Consider the following 20,555-nt stretch of genomic DNA (forward strand, 5'->3'; position numbering starts at 1 on the left):
CCACTGGCTGTGACGTAACGGTGAGTGACAGCGCACTCCGGGTACATCCGGGAAACAGGCTGGTCAGTCACCCGGGCAACAGGATCGGAAGCGAGCTGGGGGATTTTGTGTGTCTCTGTCTCCTCCTTCCCCCTTCCCCCTTCTCCGCCCCCATCCCCAAGGCTCCGGCCCCTGCCGGTTAGTTACTGCGGCGGTGCGAGGAGCGGAGCCGGGCAGCTGAAGTACGGAGTGTAACCGCCGGAAAATGTCCGCCCCAATGGGCATTGAGTGTCGGCCGGGGCCTGGAGCCCGGGTTCAATCCTCAGGGTTTGTCCCCCCCAGTCCCGGCCGGGAGAGGCAGAGCTCAGGGTGAGTGAAAGAGGAAGAGGGTGGAAGCCCCTCGGCCTTTCTCCCAGAGATGTGGGGAATCCCCTTCCCTGGGGGCGGCTGCAATTCCTCAGCCTGGAGCCCCTACTCAATACACTGGTAGGTTGTGGAGCTTGTTCAGCCGCAATGGGACCAGAGGGGCGGGAGATTCCTGGATATTCCAGTCGATCAAAACTGTAAATAATTTCCTCATCTGCTCTGGCTCCTCTGATGACAGCAGAGTCGGACAGGGATTGGCACTGACCATTGATGTGATGCCTGTAGCAGAATCAGGAACGAAAGAGAAAATGCTGGAAAATCTCAGCAAGTCTGGCAGCATCTGTAGGAAGAGAAAAGAGCTAACGTTTCGAGTCTGATGATGCTTTGTCAAAGCTCAATCAGGATATTGAGCAGGGTGGATGAGAGCTCAGTAGAATTTGATTTTAGCCTTCAACTTAATACTTCTGACAGATCGCTGTCATCTTAGGGAGAACCTGCTTTCTAGATGTGTGCACTGATGTCTTATTCAGTAGCGGAATCCCTGGAGAGCACACTGCAAATGGTCTGTGATTATTTTTCTACAACCTTGAGACTCGTGCTGTTAGCAGTTATGCCTGGTGTTTTGTAGCTTGTGCCTGGTGCTGGCTGAAACAACGTTGATCTTGGAGGTACTGATTTGTTGACAAACGGTTTTGGCAGGACCTGAGATTTTGTTTGCCATAGTTTGGATGTCTTGTGGGCAGCTATTACATGGTTATCTGTAAACAAAAGAGTCCCTGATGACTACCTCTGTGACTTTGGTGGAGGTACGCAGTTGAAAGAGATTGAAGAGCTTCCCTGAATGGAACACATTGATGTTGCAGGCATATCCCTGATGGCTTCCATAAGCACTACAGCAAAGAAGAGATTGTAAACTTGGGGAGCCACAATGCGTCCTCGCTTTATCCAACTGGTACTGGCCATTTCGTCACAGGCACAAACGCATCTAACTATGACAATAATCTTTATTAATGTCACAAGTAGGCTTACATTACCACTGCAATGAACCTACTGTGAAAATCCCCAAGTCGCCACACTCCCTCGCCTGTTCGGATACACTGACGGAGAATTCAGAATGTCCAATTTCCCTAACAGTGTGTCTTTTGAGCTTGTGGGAAGAAACACTCAGACATGGGGAGAATGTGCAGACTCCGCCCAGAGAGTGACCCAAGCCAGGAATCTAACCTGGGTCTCTGCCACTGTGAAGTAACCACTGTGCTATCAATCTGGCCAACATTCAATAGATGTAGGGATTGGCAAACTTGTTTGGATATTATAGCTTGAGCAAGTTCTGTTGACCAGGTTGATTTGCATGGTCAAAAGCTTTAATTAGGGCTAAGAGACAACAGCATATATAGATCCTGATGTTGCTTTCTGCAGTTTTCTTGTAGTTGTGTTGCTACAAACACTATTTTAGCTGTCCCACAATTAACCCTAAAACCTCACTGATTTCCGGAGGTTCATCTACAAAGTTGACTTGTGGACTCTGTAAGGACCTTTGCTGTGATTGAGAAAAGATCTATTCCTCGGTAGTTGCTACATTACGTTTTTGGATCCTTTTCACATCGAGATGCTGACAACCTGGAAGTCCCGTGAAACCTTTTCCTGATCCCAGATACTCTTGAAGATGATAAATTTGTTAACAAGCTCTGTGCTACTACACTTCCCAATCTCTTTGGGAAAGCAGTCTGGGCCTGTGGTCTTGACTTATTTGGTTGATTTGATTGTCTTTATCACCTCTTCAATCGAAGGAGAAAGAGATGTTCTTTCTTTCCCACACAACTGCTCAATTTGATGCAGGGAATCTGCTGAGGTTGGGTCTTTGTTCAGGAGCTCACCAACTGCTCATGCTACCTTTCCGTGACAGTGACGGATGGGCCATTTACAGTCTCCAGCACATTGTAAAAAAACATGGATTGTCAGCTGGACATCACGGCCCATCAGCTTTTGCATTCCACCAGCCATTCAGCATAATCCTTAAAGCAAATCGGAGCTTTATCATTTTTTATAGGCTTGATGATTGATTGTCGGCTGTGGGGCTGCATGTGCGAGCTGTTTCCAATTGCGAAGCTGGCAGATGTTTTCATCATTCCCATCAAACTACTGCTTACACTTGAGTACCCCAGGATGAATCCTGAAGTCTTGATCGTAGCTGATCTGTATCCTAACTCTATCCACCCACCCTAGCCCCATGTTCTTTATTGCCCATAGATATAAAAAAATCTTAAATCTCAGATTTAATATTGTCAATTGCGCTACCATCATCTGCTTTTTATAGAAGAGAGTTCCATTCTTCAACATTTGTGTGAAGTGTTTCTTAACTTCTCTCCTGAATGGCCTGTCTCTGATTACATCCCTTTCTCCTACACTTCCCCACCAGAAGAAAAATAATCTATTTTTCAACAGTATTCATATCTTTCCAAATCCTAAAAACCTCCATCAAATCACCCATTAACTTTTGATATTCCAGGGAATACAAGCTTAGTTTATGTAATCTTTCCTCATCATCTATCTAACTGCTGGTAACACTCTAATAAATCTGCACTGGACCTCCTTCCAAACGCAGTGTATCCTTGCCCAGAACTATACCCAGTCCTTCAGAAAGCTTTAATTGACATTATTGTGGAAAAATAACATCTTGGATAACTGTACTCACAGCTGAACAGATACAGATAAGGGGTCTGAGGTTGTGACACAGCCCGATCCAGACTTTGATTTGAAACTTAAATGTTTGCTTGTTTGATCTGCATGCAGTCTAGTATCAGATCTCATTGTTCCCGGTACATTGCGCTGTTATGAACTTCTTGTTAGTGAAAGTTCCTGACCTGAGGTGGGGGGGGAAGAGTGGAATGTGGGTTGGTAAAGCTGGTAGGAAGCTGCAACTTTATTGGAATTAATGAATGAGTAAAAAATTGAACAGGTCAAATGAAAATTAAACAAAGTTGTAAAGAATATACATTGCGGAATTGATCAGAAACTGGAGAAATGTCCATTTACTGGGTCAGAATTAACTTCTGTATCGAGCTTGCCTGCAACACCCATCTCCTGAGCTCCAACAACAGACTTGTACAGTGGGCTGAGTATTCAGTAAATGGAGGCTCTCCCTGTTCATGAAAATTCTAGGGTCTTTGTACCCTGAACAAGCCACGTGGGTCCAGTCAATGACTCGGTATGCTTCTGAAAAAGGCACAATCCTGACAAAAGTCAGGATCTGTCTTCCTGTATTGCTGTCTTCATACAGGAGATGAAGTTGTTTGCTTTGGTGAAGAGGCCATTCATGACCCTGGTTGCATGCATTGCAAATTGACTAAACATGGCCAGTGTTTCAGCCTTGAGTGACCTGAAGGTGTAGAAAATGAGGTCCTTGCCTTATGTTTAGGGCTGTTGTGTTGGGGCTGGTTTAGCACAGTGGGCTAAACAGTTGGCTTGTAATGCAGAACAAGGCCAGCAGCGAGGATTCAAATCCTGTACCGGCCTCCACGAACAGGTGCCAGAATGTGGCGACTAGGGGCTTTTCACAGTACCTTCATTGAAGTCTACTTGTGACAATAAGCAATTATATTATTATGTTACAGTTGGTGGTGCAACACGTGATGTAACAGCTTCCCCGGTGAAGCAGAGAGCAGCCAGACTGCCTTCCCTTAATAGGAGATCTTGTAAACCCGTGTGGGCTATGACTTCCTGCTCTCCCTGCCTTCAGCTTCATCTTACTGCAGCTACTGGTCTCTCCACTCTCCCTCCTCTTGATCCTTGAGCCCCGGAAAAGGCTAGGCAGCACATCTTGCTGACTGAGTTTGTGCAGGACCCCCCCTCCCCACCTTGGTCCTCCGCTCCCACAAAATCCTCACCATTTTTTCAACTGCCTCAACCAGAAATAGAACAGCCTAACAACAGTCTATTACAACAAAATGCGTGCATGGTTGCAATCAAAGATGAGGAGCCCTTTAGAATTCTTTGAGGAAGTGACAAAGTTAATTGATGACGGAAGGGCTTTAGATGCCATATACATGGACTTCAGTAAGGCGTTTGATAAAGTTTCCCATGGCAGGTTGATGGAAAAAGTGAAGTTGCATGGGGTTCAGGGTGTACTAGCTAGATGGATAAAGAACTGGCTGGGCAACAGGAGACAGTAGTGGTGGAAGGGAGTGTCTCAAAATCTCAAAGTGTCCACAGGGATCCGTGCTCGGACCACTGTTGTTTGTGATATACATAAATGATCTGGACGATGGTATAGGTGGTCTGATTAGCAAGTTTGCAGATGATACTAAGATTGGTGGAGTTGCAGATAGCGGGGGAGACTGCCAGAGAATACAGCAAAATACAGATAGATTGGAGAGTTGGGCAGAGAAATGGCAGATGGGAGTTCAATCTAGGCAAATGCGAGGTGGTGCATTTTGGAAGGTCCAATTCAAGAGCGGACTATACGGTCAATGGAAGAGTCCTGGGGAAAATTGATGTACAGAGAGATCTGGGAGTTCAGATCCATTGTACCCTGAAGGTGGCAACGCAGGTCGATAGTGGTCAAGAAGGCATACAGCATGCTTGCCTTCATCGGACTGAGTATTGAGTGCAAGCGTCGGCAGGTCATGTTACAGTTGTGTAGGACTTTGGTTAGGCCACATTTGGAATACTGCGTGCAGTTCTGGTCACTACATTACCAGAAGGATGTGGATGCTTTAGAGAGGGTGCAGAGGAGGTTCACCAGGATGTTGCCTGGTATGGAGGGTGCTAGCTATGAAGAAAGGTTGAGTAGATTAGGATTGTTTTTGTTGGAAAGACTGAGGTTGAGGGGGGAACCTGATTGAGGTCTACAAAATTGAGAGATATAGACAGGGTGGATAGCAACAAGCTTTTTCCAAGAGTGGGAGTGTCAATTACAAGGGGGGTCACTATTTCAAGGTGAGAGGGGGAAAGTTTAAGGGAGATGTGCGTGGGAAGTTTTTTACGCAGAGAGTGGTGGGTGCCTGGAACGCTTTGCCAGCGGAGGTGGTAGAGGCGGGCACGATAGCGTCATTTAAGATTCATCTAGACAGATATATGAACGGACAGGGAACCGAGGGAAGTAGATCCTTGGAAAATAGGCGACGGGTTTAGATAAAGGATCTGGATATGCGCAGGCTGGGAGGGCCGAAGGGCCTGTTCCTGTGCTGTAATTGGCTTTGTTCTTAAATACTAGAACAACTCTTCTCCCTAGTTGTGCAACTCCCAGAATTTGTGGGTGGCCTTTAGCGTTACACTGAGTGAAGGCAGCATTCAGGAATTTGAAACTGAAAGCAGCAGAGTTCTGAAAGAGGTTTGGCATTCACTAGTTTAAGAAAGTGACCTGGGCAATTAAATTGCAACCAACTCATTTTAACAGCATGAAGTAGATGGTTGTGAAACAGCGTCCCCTGCCCTAATTCAACTGAACCAAGCTGTGTCATTAGAAGATGTTCAAACAGTTCAGTAATATTTTCATTATTTTGAATTGCAGCTAACAACCACACAGTAATTTAAACAATGGCTGGAGAGGAATATGCTTCAATGATGGAGGAGGGCAGTGTGGAGGAAATGGATACATCTGATGCACAGTGGAACTGGTACTATTTGGGTGAATGTGGAAAATGGCACATTTTTGAGGTGTGCTTATTATTTTATTTCCTTACTTACCATGTAATGATTTTGAAATGATATGTGAGCCAATATAGGAGATTGATAATCATGGAAAACAGATTCTAGCCTCTAATATTTCACCCTCCAGGAGCTGGAGTCCACCCGCAACTTTGCTGCTCCTGTCTTAACTTACACCAAGTCCCATTCGCCCATCACCACTGAGCTCACTTTAGGTCAGCACATCTTAATTTGAAAATTCTCAGCCTTGTTTCCAAATGCCTCCCTCTCCGTCTAATCTCCTCCAACCTCCCAACTCTCTTGAGATATCCGTGCTTATTTAATTCTGGCCTCTTCAGCATTCCGATTTTAATCTCTCCACGACTGGAGGCTGATCCCTGCAGTTCCGTCCTTAGACCTCACTATTTTCACTCTCCTCTTTTCAGACACTTCTTAAAATGTTTTTGTTCAAGCTTTTGGTCATCTGCTCTACTATCTCATTATGTGGCCCTGTGTCAGACTTTGTTTTAAAATGCTTCAGTGAAATACATTGAAATATTTTATTCTGCTGAAGGCAAACAAATAAATTATTGCCCCTCAGATGAGAAATTCATTTTTTCTGGTCTTGTATTCTTTTCCTGTAAAGCTAGTGAGCATGCCAAGTTTGGGAGAATTGTTCAATTCTTACACATTTGATAAGTCACGCAGCTTACCTGGGAAAAATGACAGAATAATTACAGCACAGAAAGGAGGCCACTTGGCCCATTGTATGCATGCTGGCTCTCTGCAAAAGCTATTCAGCTGTCCACACTCCCTGTTGTTTCCCCTTGGCCTTGCAAGTTTTTCCTCTCCAGGTAATTATCCAATTCCCTTTTGAAGGCCATTATGAGGCATGCAAGACACAAATCACGAATACATATCCATCCTTCCCAAACTCTACCGTGGTAGCTAGTCAGCTCTTAAACCCATGACAGAGCATCCACAACCCTATTACCCATCCGGCAATGTGTACAATTTTAGCATTAAACTGTTATAATAAACTCCAACGGAATAATCTAGTGCTCTGGATTTTAAACTTCTCTATAAACGCAAGTGGATTAAGGTCTGGGGTATCAGCTAAACTTTATTAATTGTCATGCTGAACATATACTTCAAAGTGTTGAAGGGCGAGTAGCATTGCCCCAACACCAGGTCACTGGCATCTGTGTCAGCCAATTTAATAGACTTGAAAAGTCCCAGGTAGCTAGTATTAGTTTGCTCACTAGCAATCTCCCAAACTCTACTTTGTGTTCGGTGACCGCAGCGTTTCCGCAAGATATCCAACTTGCACTATATTTTGGTCTCTCATTGAACCAGTCTCCGTGGTTTGGGTGGCTTTATTGGTTCAGAGTTTCTCATGTCTATAGCATGATTAGTTAATGGAATGCCCCCTGGTGTTTCCCTACAACTCTGTCTATATTTTTTCCGTATCTTTATTAGATCTTTTCTCTGTTCTCCTTCTGATAGGCTTGCATCTTTGGTTTTAGAATTCCCTCTGATATCTTCAAACAGTGTGTTTTCACGCTCTTCTTTAAAATCAAAGACAACGTGCTTCCCTTTGTCAGGTTTCTGATTGTCCAAATTGGAGATGACCCCCCTGAATGTGTTTCTTTTGCATTTCTGTCTCTTGTATAACACCGGCAATCTTTTCTTTAAAAAAAAAAGAAATTTTATTCAAAATTTTCATAAAGTATCAACAACAAAAAGTAACAATGTTTTTTTTTTACAAAGAACAGAAAAAAAACTAGTGTGTGTCGTCCCCCCCCCCCGTGCATACACAAAGGAAGAGGTAAATTAACACCCGCCATTCACACAAAACACGCGCCCGCCCCTTCAACAAACCCCCCCCCCCCCCCACCACGTGTAAACATAGAGAAATAAATAAATCAATGCCCGCCATTAGCATAGAACAACTATGCCCGTCCCTTCGGTCCAAAACAACTAAACAACCCCCCCCTCACCCCGGGCTGATGCTGCTACTGGCCTTTTCCTATCGTTCTGCCAGGAAGTCCAGAAATGGCTGCCACCTCCTGAAAAACCCCTGCACTGATCCCCTTAGGGCAAATTTCACCGTCTCTAATTTAAGAAACCCTGCCATATCGTTGATCCAGGCCTCCACGCTTGGGGGCCTTGCATCCTTCCACTGAAGAAGAATCCTCCGCCGTGCTACTAGGGACGCAAAGGCCAGAACACCAGCCTCTTTCGCCTCCTGCACTCCCGGCTCCACTGCAACCCCAAAAACTGCGAGCCCCCAGCCCGGATTGACCGCCAATCTTTTCTGATTGTCCAATGAACATTTATCGAAATTTCATGGATTTTCTCGAAATTACAAACAGCATTGTGAACATTGACGGGAATATTTGGTACTTTTTTAGTCAATAAACACTCTTCAACCTTCCAGCTTTACATTCTCTCTTTTCTTTCACATGGTTACCTTCAGCGACAAGTAAAGCTGAGGATTCAATCTTTGCAAAGTTGATTGGCTTTGTATGCACCATTCTTTGTTTCACAGCTGTTAGCTCTAATCTGAGTCTTCATAATCACAGCTCTTATCTCCATTTAGTATATACCGACTTGTACAATTTGTGCTTTCCAGATTTCAAATTTTCTTTACTTTCAGAATCAGAGGATAGCACATTGTTGGTTCCATGAGCTTTCTGTTTTTTTAACTGATGTCGTTGCAGTCATTGTATGGTTCCACATCTACCTTTCTCTTCATTTTCAAAAGGAGTTGATCACATTGTTTCATCTTCTTTGATATTTTACCTTGAAGAGGCACTGTGGGCCTTTAAAAGGATGTGGGTTAATCAGCTGTTTTCTGGGTGTCACTTCACAGTCATTGCTGTCCTCGTCCTGAATAGCTGATTCCATGTTATCGTGTCTATTTCCCTTCAAATAGGCATGCTCTGGGAAATATTTTCAGTTGGCAAAGGAGGAAACCAGATACGGGCTTCACTTGGGATAGATTTATTCACCGAGTGAAACTTGACATGTGTATATAGCTCCTGACTCCACTCCTGTGTCAGTATCTCTTTCTATGAGCACAAGTAACCATCCAGTCGGTATCTTGCATCTCTGCATTCTCATCCTCAATTGATAAAATTAACATGTAGGACTGTACTCCAGCAAAGATCTGGACCTGTGAGGCTGTACCCCAACAAGAGCCAGTGCCCCATGTCCTGTGGGGTTGAACTCCAGCAACAGCCAGTACATTCAGGAGAGGGAGTTGCCCCTTCTGTCATTTTCAGTGTTCCACTTATGAATCTATTTTCATTTCAACTTTTTTTTACTATCCTTACTACAAATGAAAATGTGCTTCCTTTTCTTTCAATATACATGTTGACAGTGGGAGCTTTAGCTCGGAAAGCTCAATTCTGCTAATTATTTGGCACAGATTTGAAAAATGGCATCACTGCAGAAATATTTTAAAAATATACACTAAGATAACTCTGGTGGTGCTGAAGTGAGGCCTTAATATCCATTATGTTTTCTTAGGCATTTCTATGTTTATTTCAGAGGGACCCCAATATTTCCTGTTCTGTGAGCAGCGAAGATATTGAAATGATTTACAGGATGAATCCACAAGGTGGTCTCTTATTTTCCACTGCAAAATACAACTACATGTTAGATTTTCAAGGTAACATTCCTTGTTTAATGGATCTGCTAATGACTGGTGCAAATAAAAAATGATTCAATACCAATGTAAGATTGGTGATTTAAATGGAACATGCTAGGAAATCGAGCTGAAGTCAAGGGTAGTCTGGTGAGAATGGCCTCATAGTGGAATCTCTGGCCTGCACAAAGCCAGACTGACCAAAAGGAGAGGAAACTACTGCAGATGCTTGAAATCTGACATAGTAGCAGAAGATGCTGGAAGTACTCAGCAAATCTGGCAGCATCTGTGGAGGGAGAAATGGGAGTAGGTGTTTCCGGTCGATTGTTCTGATGAAAGATTATTGACTTGAATCATTAACTCTGTTTCTGCCTTCACATACTGCTAGATCCGCTGAGCGTTTGCAACATTTTCTGGTAGAAGAAGAATTGCTTGGCTGGGGATAAGAAAAAGTTCAGGTTCCCACTGCTGGTTGTTTTCCAGTCATCTGGCTAGGAAATGTGTGTGGATATTGAGTATGGACAGAATTTAGCTTACTGTGATTCCTGCACAGCCCTATATGCTATCAGTGTTTACAGTCAGGCTTCCCCGCGTAAATGGGCCGGCATGGTGGCACAGTGGTTAGCTCTGCTGTCTCACAGCTCCAGGGTCCCGGGTTCAATTCCAGCCTCGGGGGACTGTGTGGAGTCTGCACGTTCTCCCCATGTCTGCGTGAGGTTCCTCTGGGTGCTCCAGTTTCCCCCCACAGTCCAAAGATGTGCAGGCTAGGTGGATGACCATGATAAATTAGACACCTTCGTGTCCAAAAGGTTATGCCAGTTACTGGGTTAAGACGATAGGGTGGAGATGTGGGCCAAGATAAGGTGCTGTTTCCAAGGGCCGGTGCAGACTCGATGAGCCAAATGGCCTCCTTCTGCACTAAATTCTATTTTATTTTAAAAACAATAATAACTTGCATTTATATCGTGCTTTTTACATAGCAAAATATCCCAAGGCGCTTAATAGTTTTACCAAACAAAATTGGACACAGGGCTGTGTAGGGGGATATTAGGGCATGTAGCAAAAATAGATTGGTCAAAGAGGGATATTATAAGGAGCATATCTTTAAGGAGGAGTGAGAGGTGTTGGGAGGGAATTCCAGAATTTGGGCCCAGGCAGCTGAAGGCAATGCTGCAGTGATGGAACGATTTAATGCCAGAATTTGGTGAATGTAGAGTTTTTGGAGGATGGTAGGGCTGAAGAAGGTCAAAGAGGTAGGTATGGACAAAGCCATGGAGGGTTTTGAACACAATTTCAAGTTTGAGGTACATTGCTGATACAAGTGATAACATAGATTAGGGGAGCACAAGGGTGATAAACGATCAGGACTTGGTGCAAGTTAAGATGCAAGCAGCCAAAGTTTTGAATTAATTTAAGTTTATAGAGGGTAGAATGTGGGAAATCAGTCATGAGCACATTGAAATAATAAGGTTGAGCGGTAACAGGCACTGATGATGTTGGTTCATCAACATTTGCAGTTGATGTACCAAAGTTTGACTGGCAATGTGTACGCAGTAATTAAAATAGCAAAAGAATTGAAGAGTATGTTCATTTATCCTTAGTTTTTATTCTGATGAATCAAATCTATAATAATCTTTATTAGTGTCACAAGTAGGCTTACCCCAGCAGGTGAGCTGAGGTGGGGACAGAAAGCGGTATTTATGGAGGATGACGTAGGTTTTAGATATGGGGTTACAAGGTCAAACAGAATGATGTCCGATGTAAACAGCCTGGTTTAATCCTGCTGACTGGGGGGGGGGGGGGGGGGGGGGGGGGGTGGAGTACAAATGAACAAGGTATCGTATGACTTGCTACTCCAATACAAGTAACTGAGGAAGAAATACGCATATTTTATGCATGCGTTGCATGGTGTCCATGAAAGGGCTTAAAGTAAACTCTGATGTTGACAAACTGTTGCTAAAATTAATTATAAATTTAAGTGAGATCCCAGAGGTAGAATTAAATTCTTAGCTTCCTGATATCTGGGTAACTTATTTTTCACCTGCATCTGCCAGTTTTGCTTTTGTAAGATAGAGCGATTCCACCTGGCAGATACTTCACAAAGTATAACTGTGCACACCATATTCCACCACTTCATTTACAGCGTACTGGAATTCCAAAGTGCTACAATTCTAATTCTTCATATTAGATTCCTTCCTAAATGGCTTCTCTCTCCTGATATGTCCTACTTTTTAACCTCTGTTTTTCTTCAGACACATCGTGTGGTTTTACAGAAGTAAAATCCTGCAGATGCTGGAAATCTGAAAATAGAGTGCTGGAAAAAAGCTCAGTGGTTCTGGCAGCATCTATGGGGAGAGAAACAGAATTAAAGTTTCAAGTCCATACATCTCTTCGGAACCCGCTGAGTTTTTTTCAGCATTTCCTGTTTTTATTTTTGAATTTTTCTTCGTACTAAGGAAAGCAAATTAGTGACCAATACATTTGCAGTTGATGTACCAAAGTTTAACTGGGAATGTGTAAGAAGTAATTAAAATAGCAAAAGAATTGAAGAGCATGTTCATTTATTCTTTGTTTTTATTCTGATGAATCAAATCTATAATTTTTAGTGTCACATGTAGGCTTACATTAACACTGCAGTGAAGTTGCTATGAAAAGCCCCAAGTCGCCACACACCGGCGCCTGTTCGGGTACACTGAGGGAGAATTCAGAAGATCCAATTTACCTAACAAGCAAGTCTTTTGGGACTTATGAGAGGAAATCGGAGTATCCGGAGGAAACCCATGCAGACACTGGGAGGAGGTGCAAACTACGCACAGACAGTGACCCAAGCCAGTAATCGAACCCGTGTCCGTGGCGCTGTGAAGCAACAGTGCCAACCACAATGCTATCGTGACACCCGTGGGTTTACGTGATTGTCTATTAAGTAGCTTTCCTTTACTTTGTCTCTTAGATAACCTGTGATTTTGGTGGCAGACATGTTATATGATTGTCTTGTTTGGATTGACAAATTACAAGTATCGGTGATAGGAATGTGTTTCTGTTGCAGCAATGAAACAAACCAATACAGCAACAGGGAAGCAGCGGCCAGTGAAACGTGCAGCCTTCTCTGTCACTGCTTTCAGGTTGGTGTTGTCTGAAGGCAAGAACTTGTAGAAATAATATGAACATTTCCTCATAATCGGTTGCAAATTACTGACTTACTGACAAATCTACAATGGCGCTTCAGTCTTTTAAACTGTTTAAATGAATATTGTCACCCATAAATAACAAAGGAGGCTATGTGTTAAATAGAAGGGAACAGAACCATATATTAACAGGGGATAAGTGTACAAGTTAACATATTTCATGAAGACACAAAAGAGAAACATTAAAAATAAATATCAGACAAATCTTATCAAAGTAGGAGAAACAGATAAGGAGTTTAGAAAGACCAAGAGGAGTATGAAAATAAGTTCACATAAGAGGCAATAAAAAGGTCTGCTGTGGCATATTAATATTAAAAAGATAATCAAGGCAAGGTTGGGCCTGCCAAAGGACAAACTTGTGGAGAATGAAGGAATAGCAGAAAAACTAAGAACACAGTTTTCAAAGGGAAGTGAAGCATTTGGGTTGTAGAACTAGAGGTGATGTTATTTCAGCTTTTTTGGCAGCAGACTAGTCCTTGAATTGGAAGGTTCAAACCCCGTTCCTGGGCCTGAACACATAATTCTGTGCTGAAACCAGTAATGAGGTACCGTCATTGGATTACAACATTCAAGGGCAGCATGGTAGCACAAGTGGTTAGCACTGTGGCTTCACAGCACCAGGGTCCTAGGTTCGATTCCCTGCTGGGTTACTGTCTGTCCGGAGTCTGCAAGTTCTACCCGTGTCTGCGTGGGTTTCCTCCGGGTGCTCCGGTTTCTTCCCACAGTCCAAATGTGGATTGGCCATGATAAATTGCCCTTAGTGACCAAAACGGTTAGGAGGGTTTATTGGGTTACGGGGATAGGGTGGAAGTGAGGGCTTAAGTGGGTCGGTGCAGACTCGATGGGCTGAATGGCCTCCTTCTGCACTGTATGTTCTATGTTCTAAATCAATATTCCGTCTTCACATTCCAGTGGATATGAAAGCAGCCATGGCATGATCAAAAAAAAAGCTGGGTGTTTTCCTATTGGCCTGACCTAACAATTTCAGAGACTGTGAAGTGATGTATTTTGGAGGAATAACATGGCGAGGCAATGCAATCTGAATGAAATGGTATTGTCTAAGGGGCTGAAGAACAGCGGTACCAGGTGGTTTAAGCACAGAAATATGTTAGGAGCAGAAATAACCCGTTTGGTCCCTCGATCCTGCCCCGCCATTTAATGAGATTGTGACTCAAATCCACATTCCCATCTCTCTCTCTCTCTCTCTCTCTCTCTCTCTCTCTCGCTCTCACTCATCGTTTTCCTAAAAAAGCGACCCCTAATTTAAAATAGTGTCCCCTACTTCTGTATTCACCCAAAAGAGGAAACATTCTTTACATGTCTACCTAATTCAATATCATTCAGGATCTAATACACTTTAATTAAGTCTCCCCTCAATCTTTGAAACTCCAGTGGAAATGAGCCCAGTCTGTCCAAACCTTCCTCATCAGACAACCCACTCATTCCAGATATCAATCTAAATCTCTGAATCGCTCCAACGCATTTACATCCTTCTTTAAAGAAGGAGACCAAAACTGCACACAATAGTCAAGATGTGGTCTCACCAATTCCCTGCATAATTGAAGCATAACTTTCTTACTTTAAGTTCAATTCCATTCATAATAAAGGATAGCATTCCATTAGCCTGCTTAATTACTTGCTGTACCTGCATACTAACACTAGGTCCCTCTGCACCTTGTAATTCTGCAGTCATTATCTGTTTAAGTAATACCCTACTGTTTTCATTTTTCCTGCCAAAATGAACAACTTCATATATACCCATTTTATATTCCATCTGTGAGATTTTTGCCCACTCACTTAACCTATCTATACCCATCTGCAACTTCCTTACATCCTCTTCACAACATATTTTCCTACCTATCTGTTGTCTGCAAACTTACCAACCACTCCCCTCATCCATGTCATTGATACAAAGTGTAAAAAGCTGAGACCCCAGCACAGATCCCTGTGGGACATCACTTGAGGATGGACAATTAATGATGGCCTAGCCAGAGATACCCGCATCCAGTAAAATGATTTTTTAAAAACACATCACATCCTGTCAATCAGAAAAAGATCCATTTATGCACATTCTGTTTTCCGTCAGCCGGCTAATCTTTGCAAATATGTTAGCCCCTACACCACAAACTCCTACTTTGCACAATAACCTTTAAGTAGCACCGTGTCAAACAGCTTCTGCAAATTCACATTCAATACACCTACAGGCTCCCCTTTATCTGCAGCTCATGTTACTCCTTCAAAGAACTCTAATAAATTGGTTAAACATGATTTCCCTTTCGAAGTACCATCCTGATTCTTCCCAATTATCTTGAGTTTTTCTAAATGACCAGTTATAAACCCCTTACTAATTGATCCTAGCACCTTCCCCATGACAGATGTCAAGCTAACTGACCTATAGCTTCCTGTTTTCTGCCTCCCTCCCTTTTTGAAGAGAGAGGTTATATTTTTGTTGTTTTTTTTGTTAATTTTGAATACCCAATTAATTTTTTTCCAATTAGGGGTCAATTAAGCGTGGCCAATCCACCTAGCCTGCACATCTTTGGGTTGTGGGGGTGAAGCCCACGCAAACACGGGGAAAATGTGCAAACTCCACACAGACAGTGACCCAGAGCCAGGATCGAACCTGGGACCTCAGCGCCATGAGGCAGCAGGGCTAACCTACTGTGCCACCGTGCTGCCCGAGGTTATATTTTCTACTTTCCAGTCTGAAGGAACATGGCGGGACAAGTTGAGAAGGCTGTTAAAAAAGCATACAAGACGGTTGGCTTTATAAAGGAGCACACAAGACCTGTGGCTTTATAAGCTGGTATACAAAGGCAAGAAACATGGGAAATATGAGCAGAAGAAGGCCATTTGGCCCCTCGGAAGTTATGCTCAACCTTTATAAACATTGGCTAGACATCAACAGGAATATTGTGTTAATTTCTGGGCACTACACTTTAGGAAGGATAGGAAGGCTTTAGCGAAAGTGCAGAAAAGAATAATGATAATGGTTCAGACTTGAGGCATTTGGGTTACATGGATAGACTGTGGATGCAGGAGTTGTTCTCCTTGTAGCAGTGGACATGAGGAGCCTTTAACAGAGGTGTTCAAAATTTGAGCGAAATCTTCATAGAATAAAAAGGGGAAACTGTTTCCATTGGAAGGAGGGTCAGTAACCTTTCTGACAATTGAGAGTGGGGGGAGGGGGTGGAGAGTGGGTGAGGGGGGGGGGTAGAAACAGGGTAGATGAGAAAATTCCCCATCTGAAAAGGTGCTGCAAATAGATTAACTTGTAACTTTCAAAAGGGAATTGGATAAATAGTGGTAGGGAAAAATACATGGGGAAAGACCAAGAGATCGGGGCAAATTGGAAATCTTTTCCAAAAAGACGGCACAGGCATTATGGACTAGATGGCCTCCTGTGGTGGAGGCAGGGTCAATTAAGACATTCAAGAGGGAATTGGATTATTATCAGAAAAGGACAAATGTGCAGGGTAATGGAGAGAAGGCTGGGGAATTGTTCCTACAGAGAGCCAGCACAGACATGATGGACCAAATGGCCTCTTCCTGTACTGTAACTCTTCTCTTTTTCTGAATCTTTTGTGGCCAGTGGCGATTTTCCCCAAATCAATGACCCCATGGGTGAGAATCCCATTGCCTGGGAGCTGCTGGCCAGTCGGAAGTAGGCAATGCCACTAGGGGCATGGTGGGCAATAATTGCCCAGTTAAGGGCCTCGATTGGCAGTGGACAGAAAGGTCATTCATGAGTTTCCCTACACCAGTCTCAATTGAGGCAGGATGGCAGTGGGGATCCCCACCCTGCACCTGCTCTCTGATTAAATGCTCCCCGCCTCCAAAATTACATCGGGGACGGCATAAAATTCTTGCCATAGAGTGCGATGTTTGTGGTTAATATATCTGCATTTTATATTAATTTATACTATCGAATGGTAACTTTTTAATGCCTGTTTGTTATGACATCTTTTCCAAGTTTTATATGTGGAAATGAAGAAATCCCCATCCCTTTACATTGGGACAGTATAGACCGAGACAAACCTTATCAGGTACGTCATTTCAGGCAACTTATTTCAGAAACCAAGTATTCATCATGACCTATCAAATTAAATAATCAACTCTGTTTTAGCTCGGTCCATTGCACAAAGTTTCAAATGAATATCTGGAAGTTGCAAAACTCTTTGGACAATCGATGGATCAGAATCGAATCAAGAAAATTCAACGAATTCAGAATTTAGACTTGTGGGAATTCTATTGCAGGTAAGACACAGGGATATCTGGTTTCTTTTGTTTAGCTTTTCTCCAGAATAGTTTGAAGTTTTTTGTTGTACAAGAATGTGCATTAAAGTAAAAATAATGTTTCTCATAGCTTTGCCTGGAGTTTCCTTGATTTGTCTCACATCGACATTTATGCTGCTTTCAATGCTGAACGTGCCAATGGCAGCTTAGATTGACTTTTCCTCAGATTCAAGTCAGCCTAAAAGTAAAATCCGGTGTAAAATTAGGAGAAATCTTTTATTTACATTTTAGAGTACCCAATCCTTTTTTTTTCCAATTAAGGGGCAATTTAGCATGGCCAATCCACCTAACCTTCACATCTTTGGGTTGTGGGAGTGAAACCCACGCAGACAGGGAGAGAATGTGAAAACTCCACACAGACAGATCTGAGGGTATTTTCCATCTGTCTTTAATCATATGTCTAATTGATATGGAAATTAATTTTTGAAGTAACCAAACCATCATTTATGCATGTTAAACAGAGCATATTTAAGAAAATTGAATTGTAGAAAATGTTCCCCTTTTCATTTTGATGCATAAAAGTATTCAGATGTAAAAAATACAGTTTGATGTCAATAAGGAAAAAGAAATAAAACACTAGATATCATGAATTTGAATCCTGCCACATCTAAAGCAGTTATGTACTCCTGTGTCCTCAAAGCCCAAAGTCTCATAATAATCTTTATTAGTGTCACAAGTAGGCATACATTAACACTGCAATGAAGTTATTGTGAAAATCTCCTAGTCGCCACATTACGGCGCCTGTTCAGGTACACTGAGGGAGAATTCAGGATGTCCAATTCAACTAACAAGCACGTCTTTCGGGACTTGTGGGAGGAAACCGGAGCACCTGGTGGAAACCCGTGCAGACTCTGCACAGACAGTGACCTCAGCTGGGAATTGAACCCGGATTCCTGGCACTGGAAGCAGCAGTGCTAACCACTGTGTGCTAGGTTTCAATAAGATCACCTTTCATTCTTCTAAGCTCCAATGAGATAAGCCCAACCTGCTCAACTTTTCTAATGTGACAAACCCTAGGGACAGCCTAGTGAACTTTCTCTGGACTGCCTCCAAATCAGGTAACCATTTTCTTAAGTAAGGATGCCAGAAATGTAAACAGTGCTCCAGGTGGGAGACACTTTCTTGAACACCTGAAAATCCAAATACACCAGATCTACTGCAATTCTTTCCTACAGTTGGTCACTTCAAAATACTCCATTAAATTTGCCATGCGTAAATTGCCTTTAATAAGTCCACACTGAGGGCCTTTGACTAACTCGTGCATTTCTGAATGCCCATTCATTGAACTTGAATTATGGATCTTGAGAATTTGTAATTGATTTTGTCACACCTCAATCTAGTAACCTATTTTACTGCATGAATTATATTCTGCTGTCTGATATGTCTATGGTTTAGATCAGCCCAACACAGAGCCCAACATCCAAGCTCATATGTGCTGAACAAAATAGTGTCAATGCAGATAACCTTGTCATGTCCTTTTACTTTTCCTATTCCAGAAAGAAAGTTCATTTGAAGAAGATGAGAAATGGGATAGAACTGAATGAGAAGATGCTATTTCATGGCACAGGCAATGAGTTTGTAGAAGCAATATGTTCACAGAACTTTGACTGGAGAATAAATGGATTGCATGCTACAGTATATGGAAAAGGTAGGTAGCAATTATATCAGGGTGATTTCACAAAGATTTACACTTCATAGAATCCTTACAATGGAGAAGGAGATCATTCGGCCCATCAAGTCTGCACAGACCCTCTGAAAGAGCACCCGACCCAGAACCACTCCCATGCCCCATTCCCGGAACCCCATAAACCCAGCTAACCTTTGGAACTAAGGGGCAATTTAGCAGAGCCAATCCACCTAACCTGCACATCTTTCGGAAACACCCGGAGGAAATTCACACAGACACGGAGAACTTTGAAACTCCACACAGTCACCCCAAAGCCAGAATTGTGCCTGGGTCCTTAGTGCTGTGAGGCATCAGTGCTGACCACTGTACCACAGTGCATTCCTAAGTAAAGTTGTCAAATCTATATGAAATTTTTTATTAGGAGTTTATTGAGGTACGTTTTGAATCTTTTCACAGGGACCTATTTTGCTCGTGACTCCTTGTACTCCAGCCGTTACTGCCGCACCAATGAAACGTATGAGGATTCCTTGCACCCACTGGGAACAGCGCTGTCCCCGTCTGCACCTCATCGGTGGAGGTCGCAATTTAAGACTATGTTCCTCGCTCGAGTTCTCGTGGGTGACTATACTACTGGAGACCCCAAATATATTCGGCCTCCTTCAAAAGATGGAAGTCTGGTGAACCTGTATGACAGCTGTGTTGACAACAAATGGAATCCAAAGATTTTTGTAGTATTTGATTCCAACCATATTTATCCAGAATACCTAATTGAATTTACTTAATCTCAAATTAAGAAATTATTGATTGAAGAAGCAGGAAAACACCTATTTAAAAAAAAAACCTTCAATTAAATTATGTTATAGGTGTAACCATTCCTTGAACTGTTGAGGCTGACTCTGATACCCCAGCCTTTCAGAAAGTGGGTGGCGATGGAACATTTGCACAGGGGTTGGACTGAAATCTTGCACCACCCGCTGTATGGTCAAGGTCATAACTGCCACGTGAATCTGAGTAAACCTGCACTGTACCACATACATGAGATCCTGATGATATTGTGGAGGCTGGTTGTGTAGATTATCTGCTGTTTACCTTCCGCTCTGCTCAGTAAATCTTGAATGAATGGGTGAAGAGGTCCTTTAGGAGACTTAGAGGTCTCTCTCTCTCTCTTCTCTCTCTCTCTCTTCTCTCTCTCCTCTCTTCTCCCTCTCCTCTCTCTCTCTCCCCCCCCCCCCCCCCCCTCCCCCTCTCTCTCTCTCTCTCTCTCTCCTCTCTCTCTCTCTCTCTCTCTCTCCCCCAACCTCTTTTCTGACTAGATCATCCTCTGGGATTCCTGCTATTCCAAAGCGGGCAAGCTGCACCGGGAGCCTTGCATCTGTTAACCTGACCCAATCCCTCCCAATGGACCAGGATCTCGATGGACCAGGAGAGAAAGAAAATCTTGTATTTATATAATCATCTTTCATGACCTCAGGATGTCTCAAAGCACTTTACAGACAACAAAGTACTTTTGAAGTGTAGTTACTTTGCAATGTAAGGAATGTGCAGCCACTTTGTGCAAAACAAACTTCTACCAACAGCAGTGTGATAACCACGTTAATCCATTTTAATATTGTTTGAAGGACGAATATTGACCAGTTCTTCCTCGAAATGCTGCCGTGATTCTTTTTTTACATTTACCTGAAATGGCTGAGAGGGCCTCGGTTTAGTGTCCCATCCAAAAGACAGCAATTCTTACAGTGCAGCAAGCCCTCATTTCTGCCCCTCTGACATTATGGCACTTACCTCAGTACTGCGCCAGGGTGTCAACCTTGAATATTGTGAT

At 43.0% G+C, this 20,555-nt stretch overlaps 1 protein-coding gene across 6 annotated transcripts; it reads left to right on the top strand.

The window, feature by feature from the left end:
* Positions 1-19,767, top strand: LOC119954746 (protein mono-ADP-ribosyltransferase PARP11). 6 transcript variants are annotated; one of them, XM_038780286.1, is made up of 8 exons: positions 1-20; positions 5,858-6,003; positions 9,529-9,649; positions 12,672-12,747; positions 16,784-16,856; positions 16,937-17,067; positions 18,603-18,754; positions 19,190-19,767. In XM_038780286.1, the coding sequence occupies exons 2-8, from the start codon at positions 5,884-5,886 to the stop codon at positions 19,513-19,515; spliced, it is 999 nt and encodes a 332-aa protein (XP_038636214.1). In that variant the 5' UTR covers positions 1-20; positions 5,858-5,883; the 3' UTR covers positions 19,516-19,767. The 6 variants fall into 6 exon arrangements, with proteins under 6 accessions (XP_038636214.1, XP_038636212.1, XP_038636211.1 ...); XM_038780284.1 differs by lacking the exon at positions 1-20 and adding an exon at positions 54-465; XM_038780283.1 differs by lacking the exon at positions 1-20 and adding an exon at positions 54-348.
* The last annotated feature ends 788 nt before the right edge of the window (positions 19,768-20,555 follow it).

This window comes from Scyliorhinus canicula, chromosome 20 (assembly GCF_902713615.1).
Source record: "Scyliorhinus canicula chromosome 20, sScyCan1.1, whole genome shotgun sequence".
Classification (NCBI taxonomy): domain Eukaryota; kingdom Metazoa; phylum Chordata; class Chondrichthyes; order Carcharhiniformes; family Scyliorhinidae; genus Scyliorhinus; species Scyliorhinus canicula.

What these genes read in the sequence shown, in the direction of transcription:
- LOC119954746 (XM_038780286.1), top strand. Translation starts at nt 5,884, where the DNA reads ATGGCTGGAGAGGAATATGCTTCAATGATGGAGGAGGGCAGTGTGGAG. An exon ending in CTACATGTTAGATTTTCAAG is followed by an intron (nt 9,650 to 12,671) that starts GTAACATTCCTT and finishes TTTCTGTTGCAG; the next exon opens with CAATGAAACAAACCAATACA. An exon ending in ACCGAGACAAACCTTATCAG is followed by an intron (nt 16,857 to 16,936) that starts GTACGTCATTTC and finishes ACTCTGTTTTAG; the next exon opens with CTCGGTCCATTGCACAAAGT.